Source organism: Dendropsophus ebraccatus, chromosome 12, assembly GCF_027789765.1.
Source record: "Dendropsophus ebraccatus isolate aDenEbr1 chromosome 12, aDenEbr1.pat, whole genome shotgun sequence".
Classification (NCBI taxonomy): Eukaryota; Metazoa; Chordata; class Amphibia; order Anura; family Hylidae; genus Dendropsophus; species Dendropsophus ebraccatus.
Window position 1 is genome coordinate 72,544,291 of NC_091465.1, and position 18,331 is coordinate 72,562,621.

General features: G+C 45.8%; 1 protein-coding gene across 1 annotated transcript in view; it reads right to left on the reverse strand.

The window, feature by feature from the left end:
• The window catches only part of BCL3 (BCL3 transcription coactivator), a 61,317-nt gene that overhangs the window by 22,962 nt on the left and 20,024 nt on the right, over positions 1-18,331 (reverse strand). The window contains exon 2 of the mRNA XM_069947337.1: positions 11,690-11,852. Within this exon, the coding sequence (XP_069803438.1) occupies positions 11,690-11,852 (163 nt within the window). The remainder of the gene's footprint in view (positions 1-11,689; positions 11,853-18,331) is intronic.

Genomic DNA, 18,331 nt, shown 5'->3' on the forward strand with positions numbered 1-18,331 from the left:
TTCGCAAAACAGTCGCAGATCGTTCCGTGTAAACATTCTTTCAGCGATTTCACCTATGTGTGAGATAGGCTTAAACGATCGCAAAACGATCGCATAGCGAATTTTTCGTACGATGTATCGTTCCGTCTAAACGCTGATCGTTATAAAAAAAACATTGTTCATACAAAATCGTTAATCGTGTGATCGGGCGAATTATCGCTCCGTGTAAAAGTACCATAAGTGACAGTGTGGACAGCCTGACAACTGTGTACTGAGCTCTGTTACCGTGCTCAAAGCCAAATCATAAAGGAAGACAGGACTCCTCCCTGCCTGATGGGGGCGACTTTCTGATAACAGTCAGCTCTATATCCAGGCCATAGATCTTTTCCTTGCATGCAGCACCGGTGGGGAAAGTAAGACGCCAAGGTCAGTAAGGTGAGTGAGGTCAGTAAGGTGGGTGAGGTCAGTAAGGTGAGTGAGTTCAGTAAGGTGAGTGAGGTCAGTGAGGTGAGTGTAATCTCTGACAATGATCTATATTAGGGTCCTTTTACACTGAGCGATTTTTAATGACTAACGATAAACGACTGCAAACGAGATTGTTTATCGTTAACCTGAAATCGTTCACCATATTACACAGAACGATAATCGTTAGTGACGATCATTACTATGACCGTTATTGCGATCGTTACTGTGATCGTTTATTCCTTCTGATCCCAGAAAAACAATGAACAATGTGCAATTACACTGACCGATTAGTGAAAAAAACGTGGAACTTGAGCGAACGAACGTGGAATTACAGCGAACGATTAACGTACGATTAACGCTAATTTTAGGTTCAGATCTAAAAAAAACGATCAACGACATGCGACCAATTTTTTGATTGTTGCCTGCAATTACACAGAACGATTATCGTTTACATTCGAACGATTTAACGATTTTTCTCATGATAATCGTCCCGTGTAATAGGGCCCTTACAGCCAGGAGATGAGTCATACAAAGAGCAGTAATGTCCGACAGGTCTTCCTAGAGATACAGCTGCCCTGCAGTCCTGTCCTTCACTGTATCAGGCCCATCCAAGGGTTACACTCCCCCTCCTTTATTCTTCCCTCTTGCAGTCAGTGTGTCCTGGCTCCTATAACAGGTTCCCTGTGCAGCAGTCGAGTCAGGGGAAGGGGAGAAAGAGGAAGAGCAACCTCCATAGTCCCAGTCTGCTCAGTTCTGACAGGGCAGACAGAAAACACAGGTTTAGGGCAATAACAACTTCCTGTGCCTAACCCCTCAGGAGACCACCAGTTCTTCCTGTACTGCTCTCTTGATCCTGCACAGACCTCTCATCATGTATAGTATGTACAGTGGTGCCTTGGATTACGAGCATAATTTGTTCCGGGACTGTGCTTGTAATCCAAATCCACTCTTAAACCAAAGCAAAGTTTCCCATAAGAAATCACTGAAATGCAGACAATTGGTTCCACACCAATTTATTCTAAATAACATGTAGAACAGATGAAACAAACAATGTGTATAGCTGAGTGTGAGTGCAGGCACATTATAGCAGCAGTGTGTATAGCTGAATGTAAGTACAGGCAGATTATAGCAGGAATGGAGAGGATGGGAAACACAAGGGCTGCAGAGACTGCAGGGAGCATGAAGGAATAAGCAGGGTCGATGTGGGCACATACATGCAGCACTCTCTGTCCAGGGAGAGATTACCCCCACAGTCCTGTCCCCTGATGCAAGCCCCAGCCTTAAGTGGCTCTGCTATGATTTGGAAAGTGAGGGAGACCGCTATGCAGACCATGCCCCTCCCCCACCCACCCTACCACCCAATACAAGGAGCTCTTAAACCAAAGCAATGCTCTTAAACCAAGTTACAATTTAGAAGAACTGTGATCTCTTCTTGGAAAATGCTCTTAATCCTCTTAAACCAAGTTACCACTGTGTATGTGTGTGTATGTGTTTCTCAGCGATGTCTCAAATGATTGACAGGGTTGTTTCTAAAGATGTTCTGCAGCAGCTTCTATTAATGCTGCCCAGCATACATTGTCTCTTGTCAAATTGTATCTCATTCCAATAATCTGGTGATTGACAGATCTGCCTATAAAGATGTTCTGCAGCAGATGATATTGTTTCTGGGTCAATAGTTCTAATCACGCTTATAATGTACAATCTTTTCATGGCGTATATGTGTAATCACATTCCAGTGTGTGTATATATGTGTGTGTGTGTGTCAGTGTTGTATCTGCATATATGCTAATGGCACCTCTGTGTGTATGTACAGTATATGTATATGTACATAAGCCATGTGTGTGATACTGTAACGCCTGGAGTCGTGGATCCACTGGACCGTCACTAGCGATGGCATTAACCTCACCAGGGAGCAGAGTCTAAGGGGCCGCTGGTTTCCACCAGAGCCCGCCGCTACCCCTGGCTTGGTTGCTAGTGACAGCAGGCGAGGCGTGGCAGGAGCAGTAGGCAGGAGATAGTGCAGGCAGAGGTCTGTAGGCGTGATCGCAGGTGGCGGACAGGACTCAGGAACAATGGGAAGGCAGCGGGCAAGGACTGGGGACAAGGACTGCGGACAGGAACAAGGGACAAGGACTAAGGTCAGGAAGAACAGGGAGCTGGGCCAAACGCTATGGGAAGCATGCAGAGGCTCCAACACCTGGGAGGGGGCAGGGCTGGAACTTATAGGGGAGTGATTGACACTAAAACCAATTAGGAGCGCACTGCCCCTGTAAATCTGAGACAGCCGGCGCGCGCGCGCCCTAGGAGGTGGGGACGCGCGCGCCGGCCGGCACAGCTGGGGCTGAACTAGTAGCAGCGCCAGGTCCCTGCACATGGACCCCGGCGGCTGCATGGAGAGGTTGCGGCAGCGGCCCGGAGCACGGGACGCTGCCGTGGCCGTGACAGTACCCCCCCCCTTTGTCCTCCCCCTCTTTCTTGCCTGCAGATGGAGGCAAATCAGTGATGAAGTCCATCCCTATGTGGCGAGGGGATGTGGATTTGCGGATGAAACCCTTCTGTAAGTTCTCCCGGATGAAAGAGGACATGGCCTCAGTCTCGGGTACGGAGAGAAGGTACACCCGACCTTGTGGAGGAGAAGTTCCAGGAAGGAGGTCTATGGGACAATCGTACGCCCGATGAGGTGGTAGAGAGTCCGCCTCCGTGGCAGAGAAGGCATCAGGCAAGTCTTGGTATTCCGCCGGTAGGCCGGATAGAGGCTTGGCGGGGTCGGTAGACAACATAGAGTACTTGGGCTGAGGTGACCTCAGACACTGGTTGGAACAGTCCTGACCCCAACTAAGAATCTTCCCGGTTCTCCAGTCCAGCTTAGGGGCATGTAATCGCAGCCAAGGGAGTCCCAGGAGGATGGTGGAAGAAGAATGGGGCAGGACGTAGAAGGAGATCTTTTCCTGATGTGAAGCGCCCACCTGGAGGACTAGAGGTGCAGTCTGGTAGTGCACATCGGTAAGAATCTCGCCCATGACCGAGGAGATAGTCAGGGGTCTGGCTAGTTGGGTCACGGGTAGCCGCCATCTTTGGACCAATGTAGCTGCAATAAAACTGCCTGCTGACCCAGAAGCGAGAAAGGCAGTAGTCTGGTGATTTTGTCCTGAGGGTGTCTGGATGGAGACTGGCACAGACAACCTTGGAGAGGTGGCATTCACACTTAGGGAGGCCTCTCCCACCGGACCTAGGTGCTGGTGTTTCCCGGACGCTTGAGGACGTTGGGGACATCTCAGCCGAAAGTGATCCGGACCACCGCAGTAGAGGCAGAGATTCAGCTCCAGACAACGAATTGTTTCATCAGGCGTCAGGTGAGCCCGTTCCACCTGCATAGGAATCTCAGGAGTCGACGGGGACACCGGAACGTCAGGATTCTGGAAGACCGGCGCCAGCTGGTGATGGCGACGGGACAGGCTTAGTCGCCGTTCATGCCAGACCTCCTCCTTTCTCTCAGAAAAACGAGTATCGACCCTGGTGGCCAGTAGGATGAGTTCGTTCAGGGAGGTAGGTAGGTCTCGGGCGGAAAGCACGTCTCTCACCCGACCGGACAGGCCCTTCTTGAAGGTGGCTATTAGAGCGGCCTCATTCCAGTCTAATTCCGCTGCCAGGGTGCGGAACTGGATGGCGTAGTCACCAACAGAGGAGCTCCCCTGTGAGAGATTGAGTAGAGCAGTCTCAGCCGAAGACGCACGGGCAGGCTCCTCAAAGACGGAGCGAAACTCGGCCAGAAAGATTCGGAGATTGGCAGCAGCAGGGTCATCTCGGTCCCACAGCGGCGCAGCCCAAGCCAGAGCTCTACCCTCCAATAGGCTGATGATGAAAGCCACTTTAGAGCGCTCGGTGGAAAACTGACTACTTAAGAGTTCAATATGCATGGTGCATTGAGTCAGGAATCCTCTGCACAACTTGGAGTCACCAGCGTATTTGCTTGGGAGAGCCAATCGAAGTGTTGAAGAAGCAGCAGGAGGTGGTGTGCGCTGGGCTGTAGTATGCTGCAAGAAGGCGGCAGTGAGTTGCTGGATCTGCTGCGACTGTTGCTGGATTTGTAGAGCCTGTTGGGCGACCACTCGGGCTATGTCGCGGATATCAGGCACCTTGCCGGGATCCATGTTTGGAGCCTACTGTAACGCCTGGAGTAGTGGATCCACTGGACCGTCACTAGCGATGGCACTAACCTCACCAGGGAGCGGAGTCTAAGGTGCCGCTGGTTTTCACCAGAGCGGGATGGACTTGCTGCGGCAGGCGACCCCCAGGATGCTACCCCTGGCTTGGTTGCTAGTGACGGCAGGCGAGGCGTGGCAGGAGCAGTAGGCAGGAGATTGTGCAGGCAGAGGTCTGTAGGCGTGATCGCAGGTGGCGGACAGGACTCAGAAACAATGGGAAGGCAGCGGGCAAGGACTGGGGACAAGGACTGCGGACAGGAACAAGGGACAAGGACTAAGGTCAGGAAGAACAGGGAGCTGGGCCAAACGCTATGGGAAGCATGCAGAGGCTCCAACACCAGGGAGGGGGCAGGGCTGGAACTTATAGGGGAGTGACTGAACTAGTAGCAGCGCCGGGTCCCTGCACATGGACCCCGGCGGCTGCATGGAGAGGTCGCGGCGGCGGCCCGGAGCACGGGACCAGTGCAGATAACCAGGTGGGGTATATTTGTACAAATTGCATTGAAATGTTTGCACAAAGCACGGTAAAGGTGGAAATTGTACATATAGACGTGCATGGTTTTGTATTTATGCCTGGGTGGGGGAGGTGGCATGGTTTGCTTATAGGGGGCCAAGGCTCATTTTTTGTACAGGGGCCCTAAGCAGTCTGTGTCCGCCCCTGGGTTGAAGTTAGTAGGTAATATCCCAATCAGATACTATGGACTTGGACCATGTTAAAGGGGACAGCTCTCTGTATATGTTCAAGTGTTGTTGGCATGTATGTTACAGGCAACATGGCTCATAAATTACCTCATAAAGGCTACCAATCACTGACACATCATAGTGGGTCCAGGTGATGAGGTGGCTGAAGACTATTTGGCAGCACTTGGCGGTCTACCTATACGCTTCACATGAGGTGGGCCTGTGGATGATCTGTGACAACTACATTGCTGGCCATCTGCATCATGACTGAAGATTCCCCTACTATTACGTTCTTCAGCTTCCAGGTAGGTAAACATTTAGGGGAGATCATTGTATACGTTTGGCTGGAATTTCCCTTCTCGTTCACGTAAATGATCCTGTTTCTATAATTCCCCCAATGTAAACAATTAAAAACTTTCCAAACATGACCATCTACTATGCACAGAAGGTCTGTGAGATCTGGGAGGTCTGTGAGGTTTTTTTATTGCACAAAAACATCTATATGAAATGCTTGTGCAGCTGCTACTCGCGCAACTTTAGGTTCCTGTCTTAGTAAAATATAGAGCAATGGGAAGGGGGCACGTACAGGCTGGGGGGGAGCGATGGGGCGGAGGGAACACAGCTAGATATGTGTCAGTGTGAGGAAGGGAAGGGATTTCACAGAAAAGGTCCTTACTATAAAGTGAAACTTAAGACTTGAGGGGGAAAAGTTGAGCAATGACGTCACTGACAGAGACAAACACAGATAGAGGAGGCATAAGAGGAGCGATAGGAGTGCAATAATATCAAATAGTATAAAAAGTATAGCTGGGCATGGTGTGGGATAGATAAGAGAGAATGATAGATAGATAGATAGATAGATAGATAGATAGATAGATAGATAGATAGATAGATAGATAGGAGATAGATAGATAGATAGATAGATAGATAGATAGATAAAGATAGGAAATTGGAGCAGCACTTCAAAGGGTTAAATTGCGGGTGCCAGCGGATCCTGGTCAGGACCAAAAGACCGTGTTTAATAGTAGAGGAATATCCACAGCACTCCTTGGTAAGCTTCAAAAAAGGTGCGGTTTATTGTGCAGCATACAAACGCAACGATTCAGCAGCTAATGCTTGAAAATGGCGGCAGTTAGTCGCTGAAACATTGCTTTTGTATGCTGCACAAGTCTCATGAATAAACCGCACCTTTTTTGAAGCTTACCAAGGAGTGCTGTGGATTTTCCTCTACTAGATAGATAGATAGATAGATAGATAGATAGAGGGAGATAGATAGATAGATAGATAGATAGGAGATAGATAGATAGATAGATAGATAGATAGATAGATAGATAGATAGATAGATAGATAAAACGTCCAGTTTGAAGTGCACTCCGTTCAGAATGGTGTAAGGGTGCCAGCAGCTGGAGACCGAATCCACGTCTCCCCGTAAATAATCAAAGAATTCCGCAGCACAACCATGTGGTGAAAAAATCCAAAATTGTGTTTATTCCATATCAGTAGAAAATTCCATGCAACGTTTCTGTCTCTTCTCGAGACAGCTTGAGAAAGGTCTCGAGAAGAGACAGAAACGTTGCATGGAATTTTCTACTGATATGGAATAAACACAATTTTGGATTTTTTCACCACATGGTTGTGCTGCGGAATTCTTTGATTAGATAGATAGATAGATAGATAGATAGATAGATAGATAGATAGATAGATAGATAGATAGATAGATAAGAGATAGATAGATAGATAGATAGATAGATAGAGGGAGATAGATAGATAGACAGATAGATAGATAGATAGATAGATAGATAGATAGATAGATAGATAGATGATAGATAGATAGATAGATAAGAGATAGATAGATAGATAGATAGATAGATAGATAGATAGATAGACAGACAGATAGATAGATAGATAGATAGATAGATAGATAGAAGATAGATAGATAGATAAGAGATAGATAGATAGATAGATAGATAGATGGGAGATAGATAGATAGATAGATAGATAGATAGATAGATAGATAGATAGAAGATAGATAGATAGATAGATAGATAGATAGAGGGAGATAGATAGATAGATAGATAGATAGATAGATAGATAGATAGATAGATAGAGGGAGATAGATAGATAGACAGATAGATAGATAGATAGATAGATAGATAGATAGATAGATAGATGATAGATAGATAGATAGATAAGAGATAGATAGATAGATAGATAGATAGATAGACAGACAGATAGATAGATAGATAGATAGATAGATAGATAGAAGATAGATAGATAGATAAGAGATAGATAGATAGATAGATAGATAGATAGATAGATGGGAGATAGATAGATAGATAGATAGATAGATAGATAGATAGATAGATAGATAGATGATAGATAGATAGATAGATAGATAGAGGGAGATAGATAGATAGATAGATAGATAGATAGATAGATAGATAGATAGATAGATAGATAGATAGATAGATAGGAGAGAAAGACAGGTAGTAATGCAATAGATCATGGGTCTCCAAACTGCGGCCCTCCAGCTGTTGTGAAACCACAACTCCCATCATGCCTGGACAGTTAAAGCTTTGGATTTGGCTGTCCAGGCATGATGGGAAATGCAGTTTTGCAACAGCTGGAGGGCCGCAGTTTCGAGACCCATGCAATAGATAAATAGATGCAATAGATAGTTATGCAATGGATCAGTCCACAGACCAAGACCGAGTCTTGGTGGTACATTCACTTTAAAAACACTATGGGGGAGATTTATCAAACATGGTGTAAAGTGAAAATTGCTCAGTTGCCCCTAGCAACCAATCAGATTCCACCTTTCATTTACCAAAGAGTCTGTAAGGAACGAAAAGTGGAATCTGATTGGTTGCTAGGGGCAACTGAGCCAGTGTCACTTTACACCATAATCCAGAAGCTGGGACTGAAACAGACAAGTCAATTAAGACACCCCCCCAATACAGCCCAAGACTCACCCCCACTATACCAGGTGGAAAAATGGTCTTTCCTGAAGCCGGTCCCTGGTGGAAAAAAGGTTGGGTACCGTTGCAATAGATAGACAGATATATCAATAGATAGCTACGCGAAAATTGAAAAATTTAGTGATGTAATGCTGCGTTTACACATACTTTTTGGAGATTTTGGAAGCCAAAGCCAGGAATGGATTTGAAAAGAGGATAGATCCCAGTCTTTCCTTTATGATCTGATCCCTGTTTATAGTCTGTTCCTAGTTTGGGCTTCAAAGATCTGTCAGATAAATTTGTCTGTGTAAACGCACCATCAGCCATACTGATATGCTGTATTGTTCCGGGATTGTAGGGATTTTCTATTTTCTGCAACACAAACTAGCAGTGGCCCTAACATATTCATCCTCAGCTTTGCAAAACCTCCTACACGAAAACATACCCATGATGAAGCGTTCTGATTTATACTCAACAACCATCTCGACTTTAGCCGCAACATTCTGCAAAGTAGTACTGTACAAGGACTGAGATTTATGCAAACTCTTTATTAAAGTATTTTGGGTGTTTTTGTTCTACAGCTATGTTCTTTAGATGCTAGCCTTATATTCTATCCAAGGATTAGGGATAGGCATATGATCATGGGGTTCAACTGTTGATACCCCCCCTGTGATTTTGAGAATAGGGACCTGAGTTTTCCCATCAGAATAGAATGGTGGTGACACATAGACACTACTGCTACTCCATTCATCGAGATACCGCGATTGGACATCTACAACACCTCCCATAGGCAATGAATGGAGAAGAAAAGACCATGTATAACTCCAACCACTTATATACAGTGAATAAAGTACAGGCCGGACTAGAGGCGCAGCTTAGGGGAGGCCTGCATGACTGGACTTTGGGGGGACAGAGAGAAGGAGGTAGAATTTTAGTTAAGGGGGGCGGGGGTTGATTGACATTAGAAGGTGAGAGGGGAGGGGTAGGGGGAAAGGGTGGGGGCGGAGAGGGGTGGGGGCAAGAAAGGGGATAAGGGTAGGGGATTGGGGGGCTAGGGGGTATGGCAGGTAGGGGATTGGGTGCTAGGTAGGTTGCTAGGGGCGGGGGGAGCTAGTATTTAAGGGAAAAGGGGTTAGGGGGGGGGCATAGCCAGTTTTACTGCCGGAGTGAAAGGAGCTAATAATCTCCCACCCACCCTCCCTGGTGTGGTGGACGGGGATCAGTTGGGGGGTTGAGCATGGGGCATTGGTGGTGCAGCAGTGGAATTGTGGGTTCTCTTGTCGCAGCAGTTGATGGGGGGGGAGTGATGCGGGGGGTCCTCGAAGTCGGTGTAGTACATTGGCACTGGAGATTAGGGGGGGAACCAATAGGTGGTTCTGGACTCCCTAATTTAGGAGGGCATGGCGGTCTTTAGTGGCAACCAGGGGGTCTGGTGGGGGGCTTCGGCCCCGGAGGCATCTTGTGGAATTGAAGGGCACACAGGGGTTCAGTTACATGCCTCCGAGTCAGGTGCGCCTCGGCTGGAGGTAGAACCTGTGGGCAAGTCGGGAGTGGTTCGGTTTGGAAAAGGGACCGCCTGTATATGGGGCTTCGAGGACCTCCTTCAGGGTTAACAAAGGTTGGGTTATCTCAAAAGTGTTGAGGTTAGGTTTTAATGTGCCTATTGGTTTATTATTATTGTTATTATTATTTTTGTTAATAAAACGGCTGCTGTGGCCGATGCATTCCATGCTGGTGTCGTGTCTCATTATTGGGGTTCACGGGAGGGACTCACCAATAGCCAGTCATGAGAAAAGCAGAAGCGTTCCTGAAAAGTAAGTTTCTTGCTGGAATTGAGTGTATCTAGTAGGTGTTTATCCAAAAACAGCACGTCCAGTCTATGAATGAGCACCTATTGTTTATGCCCAATGCCAGGAAGCTGCTTCCCTGTGAACGGATCATATAAAAATATGTATCTGACCATCAGGAGTCGCTTTTTTTAGGTAGTATACTAATAATATCCCTATTAAAGGGGTAGTGCGGCGGTAAACAATTATTCACAGAATAACACACATTACAAGGTTATACAACTTTGTAATGTATGTTATATCTGTGAATGGCCCTCTTCCCTGTGTCCCACCACCCCCACTCATGTACCCGGAAGTGTGGTGCGCTATACATACCTGTCACGTGCCGACTCGTCTACGATCTTCAGTCTGCGATGTCGTCTTTGGACGGTCCGGCTGAATCCCTCCAAGCGTAACTGTGCTCAGCCAATCGCGGCTGAGCATCTGATGACGCTGAAGAGGGCGGCCGGCACTCAGGACGCTCGGAGGGATTCGGCCGGGCCGTCCGAAGACGACATCGCAGACTGAAGATCGGAGACGAGTCGGCACGTGACAGGTATGTATAGCGCACCACACTTCCGGGTACACGGGTGGGGGTGGTGGGACACGGGGAAGGGGGCCATTCACAGACATAACATACATTACAAAGTTGTATAACTTTGTAATGTGTGTTATTCTGTGATTAATTGTTTACCGCCGCACTACCCCTTTAATGTTAGATTTATGATCACTGCATTATCAGACTATTATTATTATTATTATTATTATTATTATTATTATTATTCTACCTGTAATACTGTTCACATGAATTGTTTGAGGCCACATTCTGAAGCCGCAATTGGAACGCATTCAGACAAGCTGGGGGAGGTGACACAGGGAAGTACTGGAGAGTAAAGGAAGTCTGTGGTCTCTTGGGGGGGAGGGGGGGATTTGTGGTTTTCGAACAAGCGGATTAGGTGGTTTCTATGCTTTTTACCATTTCTGATCTTCCAGTAATAAGGTGAATATTTGATTATAACAGTTCATTGGTTCGGAAAAAAATGTAGGGAGTTATTTATTGAACGCTTTTGTGCTCGCTATTACTATGATTATTTTATGCTATAAATGGATCGATCAGGTTTACCATCTGAGAGCAGTACATGACGATCAGCTTGGAAATACGTGGTTTGCTATATTTTTTGTCAGAATTTTTATGGTGCCTCGAGGAATTGAGAAAGAGAGTTCCCACATCTAATCTGTGAGTCTTGCTTCCCTCTCTGAGCTAAAGGCTTGAGTGGGGCTGAGCTGCAGTACCAGGCATGGCCACAACACTGTATGGTGCTGTGCTGCACTGTGATTGTGCTGATCAGTGGGAGTGTTGCATAGACTTCCTGCCAACGGACCTTTTGGATTATATGGTGATCATATGACAGGAAGTCAATGCATAGAGCATAGTAATATTACTGAACCAGTATTACATTATATAAAACTACATAAGCCCTTTCATAGAAGAATGTGGTGCACAGGCAAGTGGGAAGAAAATTCAGATAAGAAGAAGAGAAAGAGAGGACAAAGCCGGGATGTTCAAGGTCCTTACGTGTCTCCATCTTCATCTGGTTGGGTAGCAGCAATGAGGTCAGCCTGGAGGTCTGTGTTCGTAAGGGTTGGGTGATAGGGTGCCATGAGTCTCAGGTGAGGTGATTCCAAAACTACAGGGCCTGGGGTCGGGTACAATGTTGGTGGGATGCATGCAGTATTCCCTGCAAAACAGGCATAAAATGTAAGTCAGGCAAATCAATCATGGTCGCTCCTTGGTCTGCTCCTGGTTTTATAAATAAATGCAGAGTTACAGAGGGGTGGAACCCGATTCACACCTACAATATACACACATATGAATTTTTACATCGTTGATCGGGCCTGTGGAATAGGACCCTTAGGCTTAGGGTCCTATTACACTGAGCGATTTTTAACGATAAACGATTGCAAACGAGATTGTTTATCGTTAACCTGAAATCGTTCACCATATTACACAGAACGATAATCGTTAGTTACGATCATTACTATGATCGTTATTACGATCGTTACTATGATCGTTTACTCCTTCTGATCCCAGAAAAACAATGAACCATGTGCAATTACACAGAACGATTAGAGAAGAAACGCAGAACTTGAGCAAACGAACGTCGAATTACAGCGAACGATTAGCGAACGATTAGTGATAACTTTAGGTTCAGAGCTAAATCAACATCAACGACATACCAACGATTTTTTGATAGTTGCCTGCAATTACACAGAACGATTATCGTTTAAATTCGAACGATTTAACAATTTTTTGCACGATAATCGTCCAGTGTAATATGGCCCTTAATGTTCAGGGAAAGATCAAGGGGAAGATTAGGGATAGCTAGCTAGTTAGTGTTAGTTCTTCTTCTTGTTAGTCATCATCTGCCGCCATCATCCATTCCATCGTTACTTTTTCTGACATCTATTGCCTTATCTGTTGCATATTGCCCTATTTTATTCTTGTTTCCGGTCAGCTTAGTTTTTCATGCAGATCTGCTTATCATACAATTTGCCCGTAGTGTAAGTCCAAGGGGTATTTGAGTACAAAAGGGAACTGCTATAGGTCAAAACTGTTCTACCATATTGGTTCCAGCTGGCATTGTGACAAAACCTGGCCCATTAAAGTTACTTGAGAAATAGCCTAGAACACTGGTTAAGAAAAGACCCCAAGTATCTCGAATAGGCTGTGTGCCTCAGGACAAAGATTGCCCTTTAAGATTGCTACATTCTTATAACTTATCAAGGGAAACCTATTAAGCTTCAGTGTAAGAAGGTGTTTATTGGCCATAAAGAATGTCACCTGCTCTAATTTCAACTTTATTGTCTTAAATGGGCCATTACGTCACAGGCATTTTACTGAGGCTAGGTTCACACTGCGTTTTCAGCATCCGTTTAACGCATCCGTTTTATGCAAAAAACGCATGAAAAACGGATTGCAAAAAACGGATTCATTTGTGTGCATCCGTTTTTCCATTGACTTCCATTATAAAAAAAACGGATCCGTTTTTTTTGGGCAGACCAAAACGGACCAAAAAACGTTGCTGACCCTATTTTTCTGGATGTTAAAAAAAACGGATCCGTTAAACGGATGCTGAAAACGCAGTGTGAACCTAGCCTTATTACAGTAGCCTCTGACATTGACGCTATGTGCACTTGCTGTTGTTACTAAAATTTAGGGGATTTTCCGATGTATTCCCTTTGGACTTATACTAGCCGTGTCTAAGTAATGAACGTTTGACTCTTATAATGACTTTTCTCATTGTAGGAGCTGGTTTTCCCCGTTGTTCCTGCACACTTGTCCTGATACAGACAGGCCATAATAGCCCGATACAAACAGATGAGACTAGAGCGATAAGCCTTTCCCAGGTTCTTCTTTATTAGTCTGAATGATGGTGTTGAAGTAAAGTTGGCAGCATGTAGTGGAAATAAAAAACGGCTTGTGATATCTACGTTTCCATTGAGAAGATTTGCTCTTTGCCCAGTCTGGCCATTTGACCCATTTGGTCGTATATGTGATCCAATAAAAAAAATGCATTTATATGACTGAGATGGTGTGTAAGTTGCTTTTAGAGACTTCTCTTCATCATTGATTCTCCACCAAAAATTATGGGAAGAAAACTTTTAAACAACAATTTCTGGGAACATTTCCTCTTCGGTGGCATCGTGTAGCAGCTTGGTTATCATGTGAGCGTGCTCAGTTTAGTAGCCTAAAAAGTCAGTTGTTTGCGGCGGCGTATGGGATCCCGGCCGGAGCGTGTACGATGTGTGTACGCTCTGGCCGGGATCCCATAGCTTAATAGGCTGTGTTCCGCTGCACTAAAACTACGGCCGTTGTTGCCATCGGCAACAACGGCCGTAGTTTTACGTAGTGTGAACATAGCCTCAAACACTTATTATTGAACTACTGAGGAAAGACCCGGAAACCCGTCTAGTGTAACAGATACAGAAGCCAATAGCCTTTCATCCACAACGCCATGTATATGGATGCTAACTGAAGTGGAAACATTGGGTGCTTTCGTTGGCGGTGCCGCAGTCCTTATTTAAACTGTGGCTCGGTTCATGAGCACAGTGCCAGTTTATTCCCAAGCACCGGCTGGGCATGAAGCACTGGAGGTAGTCCCACTGGCCCCCAGTGTGACCATCTCCACTCCCCTCTCTGGCGTGGCTCCATTGATTCTAATAGAGCCACGTCACAGAGGGGAGGGGGTTTCGTCACACTTGGGGCCCACCTCCAATGCTTCATGCCCAGCCGGTGCTTAGGAATAAACCTGCACTGTGCTTGGGAACCGGGCGGCACGTCAAATAAAGGACCATGGCACTGGCGTTGGACTAGTCCTGTAAAACACCCACAAAGACATGTACTACTGGTACATTTGCTTTAACAATCGGTGTAACAAGTGTTGCATAGTATGAAGGTCACAGTCACCGCACCCAAAAAGTGTGTCACCTCCTCCTAACATACATATTTATAAACAATTCCAATACAGAAGCAGAAACATGACTATATGAGGTACAGCGTACACTGTTGCACTGTGCATCCCCATTGTTTTATGGGAAACTCATGAGAATAACGCCAGCTCTGGAAACTACCTGAATTTTCTAGGCTTCCCATAGCTTCCCGGATTTCAATTAATATGAATGAAGAGTTAACAGCAATACTTGTCTGCTCACGCAATCTGACCATTCTGTATTCGCTTCCCCTGACATTGACCCACGCATGTATCGGTGTAAATGGCTGAGATTAGATTGTGAGCCGCGTCAATTGCTGATGGGGGTGCGTCTTGGCTACTCTCATAGAAGAAAAACAAACAAACAATGGTAGTAGATACTTAGGGTACGGATTTTTCGACGATCAGCGATTAACAATAGACGAACGCAAACGACCGATATGGCGAACGACCTGAAATCATTCACCCAATCACACGTAACGATGATCGTTACTTATGATTGTTATTGCGTTCGTCCTGTCATCGCTACTGCATTCGCCGCTGCTGCGAACGACGTCTTATTATATGCGAACGATTTGCAAGCGATCAGCGATAAAAAATAGGTCTAAATTCTATTAAACAACCAATGATTTCTCGTTGGTCGTTTTATCGTCGTCTGCTATCACACTAAACGATTATCGCTTAAATTTGAATAATTTAATGATATTTTGAATGATAATAGTTCTGTGTAATACCACCCTTAGTTTTCAGGCAATGCTCCGTGACAAAAACAAAAGAATGTTGGTTCCCATTGCAAACAAACAACAAGCTGGATGGCAGATACACCCCTATAGGAGTCTATAGGAGATGTCCATGATGTGTACCAACAGGTACATTCGCTTTAAGTGTTGCACATGAATAGAATGGTGCCAGCGCAGGGAATCCTGTGCCACGGTTCTTTTTTGAACCCCGCCCCTGTTCCGGCAGCGGTCTATGTAATAAGTGTATATTGGTGATTTGTATAACCTTTGGGCGGCAATACAATACTTTAATAAAAAATTTTGCTGCACTTCTACTTTAAAGGGGTAGTCCACCCAAAAAAAATTTCTTTCAAATCAACTGCTGCCATGAAGTGCCAGAGATTTGTAATTTACTTCTATTAAAAAATCTCAAGCCTTCCAGTACTTATCAGCTGTTGTATGCCCAACAGGAAGTTGTATTATTTACAGTCTAGAGAGCAGGAGAGGTTTTCTATGGGGATTTGCTACTGCTCTGGACAGTTCCTGACATGGACAGAGGTGGCAGCAGAGAGCACTGTGTCAGACAGGAAAGAAAACACCACTTCCTGCTGGTCAAACAGCAGCTGATAAGTACTGGAAGACTTAAGATTTTTTAATAGAAGTGAATTACAAATCTCTGGCACTTTATGGCACCAGTTGATTTGAAAGAAGATTTTTTTGGGTGGACTACCCCTTTAAGTAATTTTATGCTCAATTGCTATTGAAATTTTGCAGTCAGTAAAAAGAGGTAATATCCATGTACCCATTGTTGATATGCAGTGATGAGACTTTCGGGTCTAAATAAGTGATAAAAAGAGTGCTCACAAGCAGTAAAGGTACCTATACAGAAGATTACCCCCACATCCCCTCCAGTGTTTGGAGACCATATCCAGGCACTCCGGGAGAAAATTACTTGCATGAATAGCTCAATACAGTAAGACATAACCAGGCCAAACAATGGGAGATTGCCATGTAATATAAATCTGATGGATCCACAGTGTGCAGACTAGTAAGACATAGAAGGAAGCATGCACATGGATCTATATGCACACTGTAAGATGTAATATACTCCTTAAAGGGAATCCGTCACTAGGTTTGTGTGGCCTTAAATGAGGGCAGCATATTCTAGTGACAGAAATGCTGAACAGACATCATTCTGTTCAGCTGTTCTCCTAATATGCAGGAGAATAGGATGATTGCCACACCCCTTATCCCGCTCTCCAGCTGCTGATTGACAGATGACTGCCTATACACAGCATGGATAGTTAACTGACAATCCGCAGCTGGTGGGTGGAGTTTTCTGCTTCTAATGAATATCTAGGACTACTGAGCTCATGCACATAATGGAGAGGACTACTTATTGTCCATGTTATTCAGTAGGATATCTCCGTATCAGCTGCACAGAACAATGTAAGTGATACATCATTCTGTTCAGTGTCTCTGTCACTAGTTTATGCTACCCTGAGATAGGACACCATAAACCTACTGACAGAGTCTCCATTCAGAGATACAGGGCAGCTATGCATTTCCCATCAATGAGATCAGAGCTGTAGAAATAAGTTGCACCGTATGTATATTACAGTGTGAGGATACCATAAATCCCGAGACTTTACTGGCTCAGTCCTAGCAGTTCCTTTTAAAGGCCAATGCCAAAGTCAGATGTTAATTGGTACTAAAGTTCAATGGAGTCAAATAGATTCTTATCTTGTGTTATCATACAAACTAGAAGACTTGGATAAGATGTAACTAAGAAATCATGTTACGGTGGGTGGTTGTACATAGGGAAAAACCACAACGCTCTTATGGAGAGTCAAAATTTTATTATAAGGTGACTATTTCCTTATTACCAACCAGAATATATACAGTAGAGACAAAAAATATAACAGGCAACCTTTCTCCAGCCAACAAGTCTCTGTTAGGAGCATCCAGATAAGCCAAGTTTGGTGAAATGTGTCCAGTGAAGTGAATGGAGCCCAAAATGGCCTTAAAGGGACAGTGTCACATTTTTGATAATTTTTTAATGAAAAGTAATAAGTATAAATAAGTCTGTAGGATGTTTTTTTTTTTTTTTAATGTAGTGTTTCAGTATTTTTTTCTAAAATGTATTGCTGCACAGGGGGCTGCCATGTTTATAGTGTCTGTGTGTGACGTCATTTCACGACACACACACAGACACTATACGGCACCTCCACATCATTGAAGTGAACCGACGGAGTCCGTCTGGTTCACTTCACTGGAGGCTCCGTCACTGTGTACTGCGCATGTGCATAGACATGCGCAGTACACAGCTACAGTACATGGGGCGGGTGGCGGCGCCATTTTCTTGAGGTCCCAGCCCGAGAACCGGGGAGGAGAGAGAGACCGCACAGTGAGTGGACAGGAGAACTGTGTGCAGCTCTCTCTCCCCCCCCCGCCCCCAGCCGGGAAATTTAATAAACTTTTGCTTTGGGTGCCGGGACATCACCCAGCAATGTCCCGGCACCAGTCACCGCAGCTCTCTCCTTCTTTCCCCCAGCAGCAGCTCAGCAGCGTTCTGTGGGGGAACGGGCTTAGAGATGCTGCGGGGGGAAGATGGAGAGAGTAAGGCTGATGGCAGGGGGAGCAGGGCACAGCAGCGTCTGCTGCATGCTGTCCCCCCTGCGGTTGCCGGACCCGAGAGCGCCGGCATCACGATGGTGATGGGGGCAGAGAGGAGGTGAGGGGATGATGGGGCATCGGGGGGTCTAATCGGGGCAGAAAAATCCTATTCAGACCTGAGAGGGATCCGGGCAGCTGTCAGTGAACCGGGCCGGCGAGGACTGGTGGTGCGCGGGGCTCCCCCGCTCCGGGCTGTGACAGGAGTGGAATGCGGCCTGGGAGATGGGGCAGCCCCGGCGTCCACCGCCCGCCGCCGCCGCCGCTGTTTCCACCTGGTGGCCCTGGACGCCGGGGCTGCCCCATCTCCCAGGCCGCATTCCACTCCTGTCACAG